Source organism: Molossus molossus, unplaced genomic scaffold, assembly GCF_014108415.1.
Source record: "Molossus molossus isolate mMolMol1 unplaced genomic scaffold, mMolMol1.p scaffold_m16_p_11, whole genome shotgun sequence".
NCBI lineage: Eukaryota > Metazoa > Chordata > Mammalia > Chiroptera > Molossidae > Molossus > Molossus molossus.
The window spans coordinates 107,525,155-107,544,913 of NW_023425346.1; the positions used below are offsets into that span (position 1 = coordinate 107,525,155).

Consider the following 19,759-nt stretch of genomic DNA (forward strand, 5'->3'; position numbering starts at 1 on the left):
AAAATAGATCAGAGGCTTGAATATAAAAGCTAAATTTATAAACCTTAGAAGAAAACATGGGCAAAAGTTTCATGACACTGGGCCCAGTGACAAGTTCATGGACATAACACCAAACACATACCAACAAGAGAAAAAAGTACACAAAGTGGACTTCATGAATATCTTTTTAAATGTGTACATCAAAAGGCACTGTCCACAGAGTAAGAAGACAGCCAACAGAGCGGAGGGAAAGAGCTGCCGGTCATCTATCTGATGTTAGAATTAATGTCCAGAATACATCAAGAACTCCTACGGACCTGGCCGGTTTTCTCAGTGGTTAGAGCACTGGCCTGTGGTCCAGAGAGACCCGGGTTTGGTTCCCACTAAGGGCGTGTGCCTCAGTTGCGGTTTGTCCCCGGCCCTGGTTGGGTCTTGTGGGTGGGGACCACTCGATGTGTCCCTTTCATGTCGATGTTTCTCTCTCTCTCTCTCTCCCACTCTATCTGAACAAAAAATAGAAGATTGTCCTCGGTTGAGGATAAAAAAAAAAGGACTCCTACAACTCAACAACCAAAAAAACCAAACTACCCTGTTCAAATATGGACAAAGGACTTGAGCAGACATTTCTCCAAAGAGGACGCGGTGGCCGATAGGCCCATGAACAGCTGCCCGACAGCACTGACCGTGGACAGGCAAACAGAAGCCACAGTGAGCCTCGCCCACCAGGACGGCTGCTCTCGGGACCCAGGAAACACCGAGTGCTGACGAGGGTGGGGCACTGGAGCCCGAGCCTGTTGATGGGAATGGAAAACGGTGCAGCCACTGAAAAGCAGTGTGATGGTTCCTCGAACAACTGAGCACAGTGACCACATGACCGCAGCGCCACTCCTGGACACCGGCAGGGAACTGACGCCAGGGTCTCAGAGACATTCGCACCCCCGTTCACAGTACCCTCACTCACAACAGCCGAAACACGGAAGCAACCCCAGTGCCCACGGGCAGACGAAGGATAAACCGGCCCATCCACACAAGGGGAACCAGCCTTAGGAAGGAAGGGATCCTGCCACGATCTGGATGGACCCGGAGGACATGGTGCTGAGCACAATGACCAGTCACAGCAAGACAGAGTTGTCAAAATCATAGAGACTGAAGGCAGATGGTGGCCGCCGGGGGACAAGGGTGAGCCATGCGTCAACAGACACCGAGTTTCAGATTTATGAGAGCGATGGAGACAGAGGTGGTGGTGATAACTACACACCAATGTGAATGTAAGAACCACTGAAGCGGACACTTGAAAATGGTTACGATGATAATGTTTTTGTTTTATGTATTTTTTTTTTTTTTTTTTTATCCTCACCCGAGGACATTTTTCCATTTTTTGTACAGATAGAGTGGGAGTGGGAGGGAGAGAGAGGAAGAGAGAGAGAGGGAAACATCGATGCGAAAGGGACACATCGAGTGGCTGCCACCCACACGACCAACCAGGGCCGGGGACAAACTGCAACCGAGGTACGCGCCCTTAGCGGGAACCGAACCCGGGCCTCTCCAGACCGCAGGCGGACGCTCCAACCACTGAGCCAAACCGGCCAGGGCTGTTTTATGTATTTTAACTCAATATAAATATAGTGGAAAAGAGCCCAGCTGGTGTGCTTAGTGGTTGAGCGTCGACCCATCCAAGAGGTCGCCAGTTCAATTCCCAGTCGGGGCACATGTCTCTATCTCTCTCCCCCTCTTCCTTCCTCTTTCTCTCAAATCAATCAAGAAAAAAATGTTAAATTATTGGAAAAGAAAAAAGTTGGGAGTGAATGGAAGCCGAGGGCGCTGTGCCAGCAAGCCGGCGCCTCGAGAAACGCCGATGCAGGTCTGCGGGAGGAAGGGAAGAGCACGTCAGAAACTCGGATCCACGGGAGACAAGGGCAGCGAGAGGAAGTAAGTGGGTAACTGTAAGAGATCACTTCCCCTCGCTGAAATTTTTTTGAAAGTCAACTGCCTATTTAAAGCAGAAGCAACACCACAGCGAAGGTCCTCGGAAAGGGCGCCACGTGCCACCTTCGAAGGGCCCAGGTGGTGGCAGCAGCACAGGAGGGGGGAGTGGCCGCAGCTGTGAGGCGAGGCCCTGGGGGAGGGGAGCGCAGCGCAGTGAGCACCCGGGCCAGGTGGGGATGTGACAGCGCAACACTGCCGCGAGTCTCAGACAGACAGCCCTAGACGCCACTGGAGAGACCCAGCCCTGGCCGCTGCAGCTCAGGAGGCTGGGCACGTGCTGGGCACTGAAAGGTGGCAGGTTAGATGTCCAGCAGGGGGTGTGCAGGAGGCAGCCAATCGGTGTTCTCTCTCATTGATGTTTCTGTCTCTCTCTCCCTCTTCCTTCCTCTCTCTCTGAAATCAATAAAGGGAAAAAAAGATTTAAAAAAAGCAAACATGACTCATCGTTTAGAGTTATTAATACAATTCACTGCATTGACAGCTTCAAGTAGAAAAACCACAGAATCCTCCCCAAAGAGGCTGCAAGAGCATTTGAAGAAACTCAAAACCCTTTCCTGAAAACAAGTCTCACACACTAAGAAACAGGATCTCCCTGACCTGGCAACGGCGCTCTGCAGGCTGCAGCCCACAGCGAGTGTCCCACAGGGCGGAGACACAGCAGCGCCTCAGGAAGTCAGGCCCGAGGTCAACATGTCCCCTGCCGCCCTGACAGTGCCGTGCAGAGACCCAGTGGTCAGAAATTCACATACATGACCTAGGTGTACAGAAACACACAGAAACCAGAAGTTTCCCCATAACCACCAACAACCCATTGAAGAAGAAATGAAAACAGCACTCTGCACAGAGCAACACAGACTGGACAGCACGCAAGGTGCACCTGCCACGGAGCGTATGAGACCTACGCGGCGGAGACGGTGACAAACAGGCTCTGGTGTCTACGGACGCGCCCACAGGACCAGGGCCACTGCGCACACCACACGCGCTGTGTAGCACTGCCCACGGAGAGACACCAGTTCTCCCCAAGCTAACCCGTGTATTCACACAATCTTGATGTAAATTTTAAGGATCTGGACAAGCTCACTGAACAGATTATCTAGATGAGGAAATGCTTAAGAATTAACCAAGGAAATTTAGCATTTAAAAAAATCCTCACCTGAGGATATAATTTTTTTAAATTGATTTTTAGAGAGAGAGAAAAATATACACATAGAGAGAGAAATACACATACAGAGAGAGAAACAGTGATTCAAGAGAGAAACATCAGTCAGTTGCCTCCCACATGTGCCCCAACTGGGGATCGAATCCCTGAATTTTCAGTTTACAGGACGTCGTTCTAACCAACTGAGCCACACCAGCCAGTGCTAACCAAGAAAATTTTAAATTTAATGTAACTTTCCCTGGACATTAAAATACAACATAAAATTATGGTGACCTTAAATTATTAGATGACTGAAATCACTACTGAAGACGTAGACAGACATAAAGAGAGAGACAGGCCCCTCCCCCATCTATGGGGGTGTGGCTGACAGGCATGACATTTCGAATCTGTGGGGCCACTGGTGACCCATCTGGAGAAAGTCAGAACTGTACGTTGCATCCTGTGAAAACAAATCTGAGAGAGACTAAAGGTCAGAATGTGAAAAGGAAAGCTACAAGAACACAAGAAAATGGAAGAATAATTTTATCATTTTGGAGAAAACACCTTCCTGAGCATAAACCCAAATCCACACACCACAAAGAAAAAGATTCTGAGGCAACTACCGAAAAGCCTACAACCTGTGGGTGGAGCACATCGTAACCAAGGTCACTCAGCCACCCAGTGGGGAAACCTTTGTCACATGCACAGCAGACAGGAGACTCACATCCACAGGTACAAAACACGCTCACCAACCAATAAAATGAAAACCCACGGACTATCAGGTGCTGACTGTGAACTTCAAGTACACAAAACAAATGGCCAATGAGTGTGGGGAGTGTGCCTTCTCACTCATAAGTTAACTTTAAAACATGGATTAGCAGTCATCTTACCAGATTTGAAAGCATCATAAATCTGAAAACACGACACGTTGCTAAATAAGTGGGGCGGCAATTCTGGCAGAAATACAATTATTAAGAAAGGGAATTTTACTGTATCTATCAAAATTTAAAGTGTACCTATCCTTGACCCAGCAATTCAACTGGGAGGCGTCTACCCAGCAGAGGTGCTGTCCCTGCTCAGTGGACAGTGCAAATGCGAAAGGGTGTTTGTGACAGAAAACAGCAGCACGTGCAGGAGGGGAGAGAAGGATGTGCAGAGACAAGTCCCCGTGACGAGTGGGCAGTCGGAACGATGTGCGGCCTGCTTGTCATGAAAAGTTGCAACACGAGCAACACTGAGGGGGCGGGACGGGACGGCTCACCTGCTCCACGTGGGGCTCCTTGGCGAAGGAGATCCTCGCAATGGAGTGGGATGCGATGCACAGCTCCTGCCCGTTCACCTCGCCCTCCTCCACCTCCACGATGCCTGCAAGGGAGGCCGTCAGCCGTGGCAGCCTGCCCGCGGCGCCTGCGCCCAGCTCCTACTACACCTCTGCATTCACGGATCCAACAGGTCTGAGCCCTGCAGCCATCAAGGCCACGAGGGCCCTCGCCGGCAATGACCCTCCTGGCATCAAGAGGGAAGAAACTAACTCCTCGTACAGCCAAGGCAGGTGACCCAGAGGTCACCCTCTCCAGGGGGCCCTGACTGAAACTTCTCCCCCCTCCCCCCAGCAAATAGGTTCCCTGGGATCTGAGAAGAGGGAAAGGCAGCCAGGGGAATGGACATCCCTCTGCTGCCCAGTGACTTCCAGCCCATCGATGCCCTGGACTCCATTCAAGACCGGGCTGGTCCTGCCTGGCTGGTGTGGCTCAGTGGTTGAGCATCAACCCTGCACTGAGAGGTTGCTGGTTCGATTCCTGGTCAGGGCACATGCCCAGGTTGTGGGCCCGATCCCCAGTGGGGGGCGTGCAGGAGGCAGCCAATAGATGTTCTCGCTCATGGATGTTTCTATCTGTCTCTCTCTCAAAAAAAAAAAAAAAAAATCAATAAAGAAAAAATAATAATAAAAAAAAAGACTGGGCTGGCCCTAACTGTCCACTTGCTTCCAGGAATTGAGATTCACCTGAGCCAGTGAGCAGGTAAAGGTCAACAGATAGGTTCTGAGTAATTTCTAACTGATGAACCTGGGAAGCTCTCTCAGGATGACCTCCCTGGCCTCCTCTCTCGACAGCTCATCCCACAGCAAACGCGAGCACGGAGCACGGAGCCGGGGCTGGAGCCGGGGCCTGTGCTGTCGCCGAAGGAGCGCAGGTGAAAGAAAGCCGCTCTCACAGAGATGCTCCTGCAGCCCACCCACCTTCTGGGGACCCCAGAGAATGCAGACAGGGCCCAGTGCCGGCTCCCCACCTGCCGGCCCCACTGCACTTGTCCTGATGCTTCCTGCCCTGACAGGCACCCACAGGATCAAGTCTGTGTCCCAACTGACCCCCACAAACGCGTCTGTGAGCAGGGACACCGCAGGGACCGAGAGAGCAGGGGCAGAGGCTACCTCTCCCAGGGGCCACTGGCCGGCCCGCAAGAGGTACCTGTGTTCTGGGCGCTGACGAAGGCCACCTTGTTGGTGTCGGGCTCCAGCCGGATGAAGCCGCACTCCCTGTGCATGGGCTTCCGCGTGTCCGGGTGGAAGGCGTTGAACCTGCATGGGGAGCAGGGCGGAGCAGACCAAGGTGAGTGCAGGGACTCGGGCCCCAGCCAGGCTCGTGGCCACCCCCACTTGGTAAGGCCCTCACCAAGCACAAGGCAATGTGCTTCTCGCTCACGTGGGAACAGACACGCAGGCAACCAGGTCGTGAGCTGTGGGCACAGGTGCACCAGGGCTGCTGCCTCTAGCCTGGAAGCCCCTGGAAACCCCAGCCCACTGCGCTGTGCTCAGCGCCACCTTGAGGACGGCAGCGTGTTCTTTAGAATCTGGGGCACCGTCCCAAGGCCCTCTCAGCCCGACACGCTCCAGGCTCAGCACCAAGCCAATCCCACCCTATCCCAGGCCTGCCCTCCATGAGCTGTCGTCTCAGCCTGGACGCCACCCATCCACAGAACAGGCCGGGGTTAGGACTCGGCTCTGACCCGCCAGCCTGTGTCAGTGCAGGCCCCGGTGGCCGGGAGAGCCGCCGCGACCTCTGGGCAGGGCAGTGCGGGTGGCACAGCGCACGCGCTCCACACCCTGACTGAGCGCTCTAGACCACAGCCCAACATACACACCATCCCACTGATCAAACGACACTTGTACTGCTTTCTGCTTTGCTTCTGATGTTAGTCACAGTGTTCCCTTTGGGACGTAACCCACTGTTTAAAAAAACAGCTTTAGCCCTGCCAGTGTGGCTCGGTGGATCGAGCGTTGTCCATGTTTGATCTCTGGTCAGGGTTTCGGGCTTGATCCCCAGTAGGGGACTTGCAGGAGGCAGCCGATGTTTCTCCTTCACATCCATGTTTCTATCTCTCTCCCTTCCTCTCTCTAAAATATTAAAAAATAGTAATAAATAAATAAAACAAAAACATTCCCAGCCATCCCCTCTCGTCCCCCCCCGCTTTAGCCACCCTACATTCTGACCTGCCTCCTGAAAAGCACTGTGTGCCTCCCCCTGTGTGAGTGGGGCTGGGGTCACACATCAGCTGAAGCCGGGCTCTGCTGTCTAGTGAGCTGAGGACCACAGAGTGAACAGCTCCTTTGCGACCTCGGCCAGTTCAGGGTAAGTCTAAAGGACAGCCAAGCCCTCTCCTCTCCAGCAATGTTGGGGTGAGAGATTTAGTTGAGTGTGAGCACTCTGTGTTTGGGGTCACACCCGAGATCTCGCTGGCCCAGCGCCGTCACATGCACAGGAGCTGGGACGCCCTGTCTCTGCCCACCACGCGTCTCACGCAGGGTGCAGGGGTGGAGGCGCCTCTCTGGGACACTCTTCCTGCCGGCACTCTCCCGGACACTCGGCACACTTACGAGAAGTTGAGCATGGGCTGGCCCACGTGAGAGATGTGCACCTCCTCCAGGTACTGGAAGGGCTGCAGTGTTGGGAAGGTCCCAGCTCCTGGTGGGTCTGAGAGCCAGGTGCCCAGCATCCAGGACAGCGGCTCTACCACTGGGTTCATCTTGGGGGGCTCTGAGGGCAAACAGAAAGGACAGTCAGTTGCTCTGTGTCCACTGGTCTCCTTCTGACGAAGCCCTGCCGAGCTTCGTGTGGAAACACACACCATCAGCACTTGCCCATCATTTATAGCCAATTCCGCCGACCCTGAACATGCCACCGCCCACCTGTCAAGAGGGGAACAAAAAGGCCAACAATGAGTAAACGTCTTGCAGATCAGCTGCTACACAGAAAGGAGAGCATGAGGAACACTGAAGGGACAGGCGTTCCGGAAGCACCTCGGCCTCTGGAATGATACAGCCTTTGACTGTCGACTGGAAGCAGTCTGGGGACTATCTGGGAGGAAGGAAGTCAAAGGGCTCTGGAGGTAGAGAAGTGTCCGACCACGGCTGAGACACTAGGAACTGAGGAGCAGGCCGTGTGGCCAGGTGAGCAGCAGCCCCAGGCCTAGGGCGAGAACACAGTGGGCAGAACAGGGACTGCGCAGACTTCTGGGCTGACACAGGGCAGAGGGCAGCGTGTGATGCGGAGGGGTCCTGAATCCGACCTGCTGCTCCACCTGGAGCTGTGAACTGAAACCCCCTTGAACCACAACACACACATCTGAGCCCTTCAGTGCACACATTAAAGGTGCCTCCCTCTGAAGGAGAAGTTAGGAAGAACGTCCAGGGGCCCCCTCCCCAGGTACCAGTGTAAAGAGGGGAGGGGTGGTAGTAACAGGGGAATGACAGTGATTTCCAGTCTCTGGACCTCAGGGTCAGGGGACAGTCACTCTGCCTGCAGGGTCTGTGTGGCTGCTCATATGAAATTCATCCTGTCAATGGGTTGCATGTCAAACCGGCATTCCTCCCTCTCTCGTGTGAGTGTGTTGGTCCCTCCATCTGGGCAAGGCGTCAAGACAGAGGGATACGCTGGGCCACCCCCTAGCGGGAACCACGCAGCTGCACTGGCAGACCAGACAGGAGCATGGAAAGTGGGAGGAGCTGAAGAATCCCCGAAGAAGAAAGTGTTTCAGAGCACCGCCAAAAGAAGCCAAAGGGAGAAGGGGCACTGCTGAGAAACAACATGGGACACAGCTGGGACACAGTTCAAAGGGTGAGAAAAGGTAAAGAAGTGAAAACGAAATTACAAGGATTAGAGACCCTCCCCCCCTGCTGGTGGGAAGAGTCTGGCAGTTCCCCAGGCTGAGCCGGAGCCAGGACTCTGCAGCAAGCCCACCTGAGACCTGGAAATACACACTCACACACGATACTGTGCATGAGTGTCCACAGCAGGGTCACAGCTGCCAGAACGTGGCAACAACCAAGGGTTCAATGGATGGATAAACAAAGGGCCATCCAGACAGTGGACTATTTCCCTGCCAGAGACACAGCGGACACTCGCTAAGACACGGACGAACCTCAAAAATGTGTGCTACAGTGAGGGAAAAGGAGAAACATCTGTAACAAAAATAAATAAAAATTACAAAAAAAATGTGTGCTAAGGAGAACAAGCCAGATGACTCCATTCTCACGCTAGTCAGAACAGGTGGGGCTGCGGAGGCAGAAAGCAAGCCAGAGGCTTCTCCATGGTGACTTCGGTGCAGAAGACACGAGTGCCAGGCACACTTACCAGATGCGTGACAGAAAGCGAGCCACGGGTTCTACAGCTGCCACGACGCTAACAGGCAGGCCTCATGTGAGCACCGGAAGCGTGGCTGATCACCGAGGTATGCTTTCAGTGCACAGCATGCTGAGTTTCCAAAATGCAGTCCAAATACCTTAGTAATTTTAAGTATTGGTGGGTTACATGTAGAAATGATATTTTAGATAATATTGGGATAAATAAAATATATTACGGCCCTGGCTTGTGTTGCACAGTGGTTAGAGAACCAGCCCAGAATGGTTTTGGGTTCGATTTCCAGTTAAGGGCATGTACCTGAGTTGCAGGTTCAATCCCCAGCCCTGGTAGAGGCATATGTGGGAGGCAACCAATCGAAGTCTCTCTCTCTCTCTCCCCCCTCCCTCCTTCCCTTCCACTTTCTCTAAAAATCAATGCAAAAAATATCCGTGGGTGAGGATTAACAACAAAAAAATTATGAACATTAATTTCACTTGCTTCTGTCTACCTTTTTAATACAGCTCATAGAAAAAAATTTTTTAAAAGGCCAGCTTTATTAAGGCCAATTTTTAAAATATCCTCACCCAAGGATATTTTTCCTTTCATCTTTAGAGTGGGAGGGAGATGGGGAGGGAGAGAGAGAGAAACATCAATGTGAGAGAGACCCATCAATTGGTTGCTTCCTGCACAACCCTGACCAGGGCTGGGATGTACCACAACTGAGGTACGTGCCCTTGGCCGGAATCGAACCCTTGACTCTCTGGTCCATGGGCTGACACTCTAACCGCTGAGCCAAACTGGCCAGACCTGGCTCATAGAAAATTTTAAGTTACATGTGAGCTCACATATGGACACCTGACACTCAGGGAACACTGTTCCTGTGAACCATCCCTGAGGACGTCACTAAAAGGCACACTTCACCAAGAGACAAGAAACGATGGCAGAAGGAATCATGGTAAGTACTGAACACATTCCACAGAAACACACATGTGGGCCTGGTTCCAGCGGGGGGGGGGGGCACTCAGCAGGGGCAGTGGGGCAGCAGGCTTGTGGCCCATCACAGGGTGGCACAATCTATGGGCTGACAAACCAAGGAACAGAACACAAGGGAGATTTCCCTTTAAAAACAGACAGCCGGCAGGATATAAATGATAAGACAGAACGCAGCACAACCACACTGAACTCACATGATGAAGCTTTTCAGATGGATCACAAAGCAAGACCCTTAAGTCCTTTGGTGTGAACAAGAGGCACTAAATAAAGGACTCAGAGGGCGTTTCAGAACGCAGGGCAGATGCACCTGGAAGAAAGCAGGTGTCAAGCCCCAATGTCAGGTGAAAACAAAGCTAAGCCACATGCACTCGACAGCTGCAGGCGCAGTCACCATGAGGGGCCGCAACAGAGGCAGCAGCAGCATCTGTGGGCCGGCGCTCTAACCGCTGAGCCAAACCAGCCAGGGCGAGCAGCAGCATTTGTAAGGGAAACTACTGAAGACACAGATGTTGACAGAAGCTAAAGAAAATATCAACTCCTGTTTCTTTACGTCCAAGTGAATAAAATACAAAAACGAAGTGCCTTCTGATGGACACACACTGAACTTGGTAGCTGAAAGCTAGAAGATACCCCTTCTTTCCAAGTTCCTCTGGCAGACTCATACACTGACCTTTAAATGGCCAAGGCAGGCCAGGCCGGTTTTGCTCAGTGGTTAGAGCATAGGCCTGCAGACTGAAGGCTCTCAGGTTCGAGTCTGGCCAAGGGTACATACCTGGGCTGCAGGTTTGATCCCTGGCCCCAGTCGGGGTCGTGTGGGAGGCAACCAGTCTAAGTGTCTCTCTCACATCGATGTTCCACTCTCTATCTGAATAAATGGTCAAAGAAAACCTTTAAGTTCTAAAAATCACAGAACCCCACCACACTGCCCGATCACACAGCAACAAGAGTGGAGACCAGAGCACTGTTAGCTGTCCCTCAGCATCGTGCCGGGGAAAAGCCAGACACAGACACGTGCATCTTCTCTGACTGCACTGGGGTGAGATCCTGAATGGTGTTGGGGTGTGCGCCTATGCTGAGGCTATTTCTCTCTCTTTTTAAAATACGTTTTATTGATTTTTTTAGAGAGAGAGAAAGGAAGAGGGAGATAGAAATATCAATGAGAGACACATGGATTGGCTGCCTCCTGCTTTCCCCCTACTGGGGATTAAGCCCACAACCTCACATGTGCCCTGACCGGAATTGAACCAAGACCTCTCAGTCCATGGGATGATGCTCAACCCGAGCCACTGGCCAGGACTTCAGTCCATGGACAACGCTCTAACCCCTGAGCCACCGGCCGTGCTGAAGCTGTTTCTCTTAAGTGAATTCTGCCTCAATAAGAACATGAAGCAGCAAAATTTCCAGAAAACAAACTTAAGAAAACATATCAGAGACCAAACCACCCTTCCTCTGGACCCATTTGCTAGGCTCCAACAGCACGGGTCATGAATGGCCAGGCGACACCAGCCTGAGTTGGGACATCAGGGAGCAGTCCAGCCCCAGGGCCTCCATTCACGCCCACTGACAGTGCCCCACAGGGATGAGGGCCCTCTGCTGCAGGTCTTCTGGTGTTTTATTTGTTTGTTTTTTTTATCCTCACCTGAAGACATTTTTCATTTTTTTTAATCCTCATCTGAGGACATTTTTATATTTTGTTCAGATAGAGTGGGAGGGAGAGAGGTAGAAACATCAACGTGAAAGGGACACACTGAATGGTTGCCACCCACACGACCTAACCAGGGCCGGGGACAAACTGCAACTGAGGTACGTGCCCTTAGCGGGAACTGAACCTGGGTCTCTCTAGACTGCAGGCCAATGTTCTAATCGCTGAGCCAAACCAGCCAGGGCAGTCTTCTGGTGTTTTAAGAAAAAACAGAAATATTGATTTGGAGGTAAACTATTCCAATTTCTAAAGATGTGTTCTAATGAAAACAAGAGTCTGTGGTGACCTGGCTGTCCTGTTAAGGAGCTGGCCACAGCCTTGGTCTCACAGCACAGGGTGTGTGGAGGGCCTGGCAAGGGCTGAGGGCCTCAGCGTGGCCCGATGCCCTCCTGGTCCCTCCCCAGGTCTGTTCTGTACTCTCCTCCCTGCCCCGCCACGTGTCCCTCCTACAGCCCAGAGTGAGAAGGCTGCTGTCAGTCAGTAGTCCCGCGTCCTGAACCACTGGCTCAAAGAACCTCCAGAGGAATCCTGCCTGCAGCTGTGTCCACGTGAGCAGGTGTCTGTTCTGCTTGAGGTGCACAGGGAGCTGCCTCTGGCCACAAGGACCCAGGGAACATCTGGATATCGCATGCAGACAGGACTGGCCCACAGCTGTCACCATGGAATCAGTCGCCCACAGGGAGCAGGTGGACCACAGCCGCAGCACCTGCTGAGAAGGGCGTGAGAAGCAGGCGCTGGGGAGTCTGAGGGAAGTCTGACTGGATGGATCCTCTCCCCCTCCAGGGGGCCCAGGGTCCTGGAACTCCTCCACTCTGATGCAATCAAAGATGCATCCTGGGGGTTTCCACCCCTGCCCTCGCTTGCTAGCAGGCAACAGATGTTTCTATAGTTCCACCAAAATGATGTCACATGACAGACAGAGGTAAGACAGGCTAGAGAAGGTGCTCAGGGAGTGTTCTGAAGGAACAGATCCCGCTGCTCCTGAAGAGCGGTAGGACGGGCAAGGGGCTGCCAGGGTCAGGTCTGGGAGCTTCGAGCTGGTGGGCCCGAGGCAGGCCTGGACTGCACCTGTTATAATGCAGGGGTGCTAATGCCAGGTCTTGGGACTAGACAGCAGGGCTGGCCAGTGGTCTGCTAGCACTGGTCATGACTGTCCCTTCTTTGCTCCGTGACAATGGCACCAGGCCAGGTCTGACTGAAGGTGCACCCAATGGGCACTGTGCTGTGGGGGGCTCAGCAGGGGAAAGGAGGCCTGGAGGAGCAGCTGGGTGTGCAAACCACAGCTGGGACATGTGGTATGGAGGACTGACCGGGCCCAGGGAATGGGGCCCAGGGAATAGAGTCAACAGAACTGGAACTTGAGAAGCAAGGTTTCAGAAACAGTGTGGGTTAGAGAGGTGGGCAAGGCCTGAAGGAGGGAAGTGGAGACATCGGGGTGAAAGTGTGGGCCACACAGCCAAGGATGGACGCTGCCCCAAGACGGGGCAGGGCCAACCAAGAAAGGTCACTGGTGCCTGGTCAAAGGTGGGTGTTTCCAGAAAAGCAAGTGGGGGCTGCAGAGGGCTTGATCTCCTGCCTCTGACAAATCTGTCTGGAGTCCAGCCAATCACACATGCGCCTGTGAATTGACTCTGCACTGGCCAGAGCGTGCATGTTAGGTGGCGAGGCCTGCAGAGTCCAAGTTCAGCGTGTGCCTCTGGACACGGAGCAGCTCCTTCGGCACGTTTCCGAGGCCATGCAGCTCACTGGGTGGCCTCCACAAACACCCTGTTGCATTATATGAAAGAAATAAAGGGAAGAAGGAGTTTTTACTGGGCAGTTTGTTTAAAAAGGCTAGAAAATCCTTGCCCTGGCCAGTGCAGCCCAGTGGTCAGCATATTGGCCCGCACATGGAAGGGTCAAGGGTTTGATTCCCAGGCATAGGCACGTACCTGGGTTGCAGATTTGATCCCCTGCCCGGTTGGGGAGTGTGCAGGAGGCAACCAATCAATGTCTGCTGTCTGTCTGTCTCTCTCCCTCACTCTTTCCCACTCATTCTAAAATACAAATAAATAAAAATAAAGAAATCAATGGGAAAAATATCCTTGGGTGAGGATTAACAACAAAAAAGACTAGACAATCCCCAAATGACTCTTCTTTTAAAAGTCAAAAAAGGCACGAATATGCACACATGGAGAACACCTTCTGAAGATGATGGCACAGACACGGAATGCCAAGATGGCAGCCAAGCCCAGCAGCTGGGACAGAGCTCAGAGCAGACCCCCGCTCAGAGTCCCAGGGAGGAACAGCTCTGCTGAAACCTTGATTTGGGGCTTCCAGCCTCCAGCCTGAGAAAGAATACATTTCTGTTGTTTGAGCCACTCAGTCCACAGCACTTTATCACAGCAGCCTTAATGCACAGCTTGTCTGTGGCTAAAAAAAAAAAAGTAAAAAAAGATGCGCCCGGCTGTGTGGACTGAGCGTCATCCCAAGGACTGAGAGGTCCCAGTTCGATTCCCTGTCAGGGCACATGCCCAGGTTGCAGGCTCAATCCCCAGTGGGGGGCGTGCAGGAGGCAGCTGGTCGATGTTTCTCTCACATCGATGTTTCTATTTTTTCCCTTTCTCTCTCTAAAAAAAGAAATAAAAACATTTTAAAAAGAAGTCAGAAAAGACATTCTGAGTAGAAAGAGCAACCCTTGACTGGAAAGGAAGGTCAGGAGACAACAGGGCTAGCTCACAGGTCGCACACACGGAGGTTCTGCCCTGGCACCAGGACATCTGCTCTGAGAAACACTGCCCCTTTGGTCCTGCTGGCTGTTACTGCTCGTAACTGTAAGGAATTTTATCTGGACAGGACACCCGGACCGACAGGACACAATCGGTGGTGGGCAGGTGGGTTGCAGGCCCCTTGCCAGCAGCCTCCACAGGCTCCTCCACCGCTCCGACCTGTCTGACTGCTTGTGGGGATGCCGGCAGCGCCCCCGCCGTGTCTCCTCATTTTCACTGACGCTTTGAAGGAGGAGAATGACCAACAAAATAATTCTGAAATTCAAATGTCAGGTTACACAAGCCTGTCAAATTTCATTAAACTATATCCTTACGATCTGTGTATTTTACTTATGTAAATTATATTTCATTACAAAAATAAAATGAATTTAAAAGTCAAACAAAAGTATAGTAATAAGGGATCTAGTCTATTTGTCACTTTCAACCTCTTCAAGTAAATTCGACAGGCTTTTCTATGTATTTTTTCTAATTTCATTTTTTTTTTATTAAAGCCTTAACCAAAATGCCAAAAAAAAAAGTGTTCTCCAAGAAATTTAAATTTTCATTTTTCAGTTCGAGGCAGTGAAAGAAGGCTTACCCATCCCTAAATTTTCTAAACTCCGGACACCCGACAAGGTTCTTCAAGGTTGTTTTTTGCCAACTGACGGGAAACGTTTGTACCTGGCTGTTAAGAGCTCAGCAGGAAGTGAATGCCAAACCTAAAGAATGCATTCTGGGAACTGTAGTTCCCTGTAAAAGATGACTCCTTAGAAAAAAGTGGGAGACAAAGACCTGGAGATGACCGAGTCTTAGAGCTTGCATGAAGGTCGTTCAGGCCAGAGAGGTCACACGTCTGGTGCAGAGCGAGAGGGGGACCCCACCCTTGGCTGCTTCCACTGCCGCCAGAGGGAATTGACTGGTCATGGGGAGAGTCGTGCAGCCGGGCACACAGCAAAGCCGCTTCTTTTTGAACAGCCACTCTGGAAACACGCTGCTTCTGTCTGTCTCCCAGAGCGCCAGCCACCCACTCCTGGCTCTTAAAGCAGACACTCAGAGACCACTCTGACTCTTGGGAAACCTGTCAGCGGATAGGCCCAGGACCCAGTAACAGGAAACACTCGCTGGGACCTAAGGACGGACTCCTTCCTGGCACCGTCCACCCTCACATCACCGTCGGTGACAACAGTGTTTCCTGCCATGGCACACTGGAGATGGCACAGCAACACAGGGCGGGGAGGGCCGAGGGCACCTGCCGCCTGCTGAGCACTAGCTGTCCCAGTGGAGAGGACGCTCGGGCACTGCTGATGTGTCTGGGTCCCACTGGCATGGCAGGCAGCGGGAACCTGGCTTCACCACCATCACGGGGAAAGCAGCACACAGGAAGACAGCTGGACAGACAGAGCAAACACTGAAGGAGACGACTGACTGCTGTCATTTGCAGAGATCACGGCTGACTACCTACTCAATCCAAAGTCTCAACTGGAAAAGTATCAGAATTAAGTGAATTTGATAACATGGTTAGTGATTAAAACCGGCAGCAAGAACCAAATTAAAAACAGGGAGGGGACTTCCAGTTTCAAAGCTGACATGGAAAGAGCTTCTCTCTTTATAAGAAAAACTTGAGCAAACTGAAAATCAATGACTCTTCTGGGACCCATCAGAGAAGTGGGGTCACAGATGTCTCCCCAAAATCTGGAGAGACATGCTAACACAGAATGAGTCAAGATAAGCTCACCCAGAGCAGAAACTACTGGACACATGAACTGGTAAGAACTCTGACCAGCAAAGTGGATGAAACGGAGGCTGGAGGCTGAGTGTAGACAAGCGTGAGACTCTCCTCGGGGCTACAGGCCTGGGGGGCCCATACTTTCATGAGTCTTACTTCCAGGAACACCACCGTGGAAAGCCAACAAACAGTCAGCTCCTGTCTCTGGCAAGGGGAGGGGAAGCAGACATCCTGAAACCAGCCCAGAGCATCATCCCCTGGAAGAAAGGGCTGCTCCGCAGTGGGGAAGACTCCACCAGAGCCTCGTCTCCCTGGGTGAGGGGCCACCTCCACGGGAGCCCTAGTCCTCTCATCTCAGCCCAGCGGGGAAGGAAAGAAACATCTGCGAAGGTCACAACCCGGGAACATGGTTCACTACGAGGCTGAAACATAAATATAAGATTACAGAACACTCCCCTTCCCCACACCATTCCTTCGGGCTCCAGCACAAGAGATTACAGTGGAAAAGCCCCAAGGAGCAGAGTGCATGAATACAGAAACCCCAAGACAACAGGGATGACAAAAAGAAGGACATTAGAGAGCCCCCAAGCCCCCGAGCTACAGCTTCAGGAGAGATGAGACACAACCAACTGCTGGCCAGGTTAACATGTTACCTCAAGCTAAAGACCCACTTACCTTAGTTTCTGTTATCCGATAAATCCAGTTCACCTTTCCAAAAAAGTGACAAGACATACTAAAAGGCAAGAAAAATGGTCTAAAGAGACAGAGCAAGACCAGAACCTGACCAAGACATGGCAGAGATTTCAGAATGACCAGATCTAGAATCCAAAATAACCATGATTAATATGCTAAGGACTCTGCTGGAAAGAGTGGACATTGTGCAAGTAGAGATAATGTAAGAGGAGAGAAACAATGCTATAAACCAAATACTACAAACAGTGACAGAAACGAGGACCACCTCTGATGGACAAGGCTGGGGAAAGAATCAGGGAATTTGAAGATCTGTCCATTGAAACCTCCCAAATTTAAATACAAAGAGAAAAAAGAAAGAAAGAAAAAAAAACAAAACCAAAACCCGAGATACCAAAGTGGAACAATTACCAAAGTGACACATATGCACAACAGAATAACAGAAGGAGAAAAAGGAGAAGAAATATTTGAAGTAATAACAACAAAGACTTTTTCAAAATTTATGACAGCAAATCATAGATCTAGGAAGCTCGGAGAACTCTAAACATGACAAATACCAAAAAATCGACACCTAAGCATTCATATTCAAATTGCAGAAAACCAGAAACAAAGAGAAAGAAGCCAGAAGAGAGACAAAGCTTATGAACAGAGCAAAAAACATAATCACGGTGGACTTCTCCTTAGCAGACGTAAGCAAGAAAAGAGCAGAATTCTGTATCTAGTGAAACTACCCTTCAAAAGTAGAAGAAACAAAGACTCTTTCAAACAAAAACTGAGGGAATTAATTGCCAGCAGACAGGCCCTGGAATAAATATTAGAAGTTGTTCAGGGAGAAGGAAAATGATACAGGTCAGAAATGTGACTCCATATAAAAAAGAGAATCGAAGAAGGAAAAATAATAGTAAAATAAAATATTTTCCTAGTCTTCATTGACTTAATAAATGTTTGTTCAAATTTGCCCTGGCCAGTTTGGCTCAGCGGTTAGAGCGTCGGCCTGCGGTCCGGAGAGACCCGGGTTCGGTTCCCGCTAAGGGCACGTACTTCGGTTGCAGTTTGGCCCCGGCCCTGGTTGGTCGTGCGGGTGGCAGCCACTCGATGTGTCCCTTCACATCGATGTTTCTCCCTCTCTCTCTCCCTTCCTCTCTCTCCCTCCCACTCTATCTGTACAAAAAAAGGAAAAATATCCTCGGGTGAGGATAAAAAAACAAATTAATAGTAACGGTGAGTTTATAGCACGTGTGTAAGGGAAATGAAATAGCAATCTTACAAGGGACAAGAGAGAGGAACTGGGGACCCTCTGTTACAAGGGTAGGTCACTGCCCACAAAGCAGTATGGTGCTATCTGAAAGTGGACTTAGATTCGTTGTAAATGTCTGGTACAAACTCTAGGACAACACAAAAAGAGTTAGAAAGTAGTTACAAACACAACAGATATTAATCCCACTGTAGCAATAATCACTGTAAAGTGAATGGTCTATGTCTACCAACTAAAGTACAGAGACTGTCACAGTAGGCTAAAAGAAAAGACCCAGCATTCTGTTGTCTATACGAAATCCAGTTGAACTATAAAGACACAGATTAAAGTAAATACAGAGAAAGACGTATCATGTGAGCCTGAAGAGAAAGAAAGCTGGATAGTCAGATTAGTCTCAGATGAACCAAACATTAAGACTAAAAAGTTATTGGGGTAAAGAGGGGCATTACATAACAACAAAGGTGTCAATTCTTCAAGAAGACACACCTATCCTTGATGTCTACGTTACTAACACAGGGCACCAAAACACATGAGACAAAACTGACAGAACTCAAGGAGCAATAGACACATCCACTGTCACTGGTGGGGATGTCAGCACACTACAAGAATGGGCAGGTTCAGCGGGCAGGAAAGCAGCAAGGACACAGCTGAACTCAATGGGGACATCCGTACTCCTGGCTCTTGGCCTTCAGACTCAAACCAGGATTTATCCCCACCCCTCCATCCTCAGGCCTTTGGACAGGGACTAAACTGATACACCAACTCCTCTGGCTCTCTAGATTGAAGGAGTCAATTCCTAAGAAAAATCCCATCTTCTAAATGTCTACGTTTCTCTATGCATGCCGCCCCCCCCAACGTATCCTACTGGATGTTTCTCTGGAGACCCCTAACAGCTACTTCACTCCAACAACAGCAGAACACAATCTTCTCAAGCTTAGATGGAACATTCACTCAGACAGACCACATTCTGGGCCCTAAAACATACCCTAATAAGTTTAACAGAATAGAAATCACACAAAGTATACTCTCAGACCACAATGGAATTAAACTAGAAACACATAACATCAAGATAGTTGAAAAATCCCCAAATATCTGGAGATTCAAGTGAGGCGAGGAATTCTCAAGAGAAATAAAAAATACTTGAACTAAATGAAAATAAAAATATAACACATATTTGTAGGATGCAGTAAAAGCAATGTTTGGAGAAAATTTATAGCACTGAATGTGCATATTAGAAAAAAAAGAAATATCTAAAATTAATAATCTAAGTTTTCACCTTAGGAAATAAGGTGAAAGCATAATTAAGTTGAAAGCAAACAGAAGAAAACAAAAATCAGAACAAAAACCAATGAAACAGGAAATTGAAGAAAAATCAACAAAATCAAAGGCTGTTTTTTAATCCTCACCAGAGGACATTTTTGCATTTATCTTCAGCTGGGGGGGGGGGGAGAAACATCGATGTGAGAGAAACACATCTACTGGTTGCCACCCACACGACCCCAACCAGGGCCGAGGACAAACTGCAACCGAGGTACGTGCCCTTAGAGGGAACCAAACCCAGGACTCTCTGGTCCGCAGGCCAACGTTCTAACCGCTGAGCCAAACCAGCCAGGGCTGTTTTTTTTTTTTTTAAAAGATCAATAAAATGGATAAGCCCCTAGCCTAGTTTAATAAGAAAAAAAAAAAGAAAGAAAAGACATAAATCACCAAATTATAAATAAAAGAGGGTCAGCACTACTAATCCCACGGACATTAAAAAGTTAATAAAGGGATATGATAAACTCTATGCCTACAAATTTGATAACTTAGTGAAATGGACCAATTCCTTGAAAGACATAGTACCAAAACTCACACAAGGAGAAACAGATAGTCTGATCAGCCAAAGTCTATTTCTTGGGGGGAGGGGATGTTATAAACAACAGTAA

At 50.2% G+C, this 19,759-nt stretch overlaps 1 protein-coding gene across 2 annotated transcripts in view; it reads right to left on the bottom strand.

Annotated features, from left to right (window-relative positions):
- Nucleotides 1-19,759, bottom strand: part of THAP4 (THAP domain containing 4) — a 39,361-nt gene that overhangs the window by 3,096 nt on the left and 16,506 nt on the right. The window contains exons 1-4 of one of the 2 annotated variants that reach the window (XM_036254098.1): nucleotides 14,762-14,850; nucleotides 6,978-7,137; nucleotides 5,572-5,681; nucleotides 4,365-4,468 (exon numbers count right to left, since the gene is read on the bottom strand). In XM_036254098.1, the coding sequence (XP_036109991.1) occupies nucleotides 4,365-4,468; nucleotides 5,572-5,681; nucleotides 6,978-7,137; nucleotides 14,762-14,765 (378 nt within the window). In that variant the 5' untranslated portion in view covers nucleotides 14,766-14,850. Of the gene's footprint in view, nucleotides 1-4,364; nucleotides 4,469-5,571; nucleotides 5,682-6,977; nucleotides 7,138-14,761; nucleotides 14,851-19,759 lie in introns of those variants that run through there. The other variant, XM_036254097.1, reaches the window with a different exon arrangement.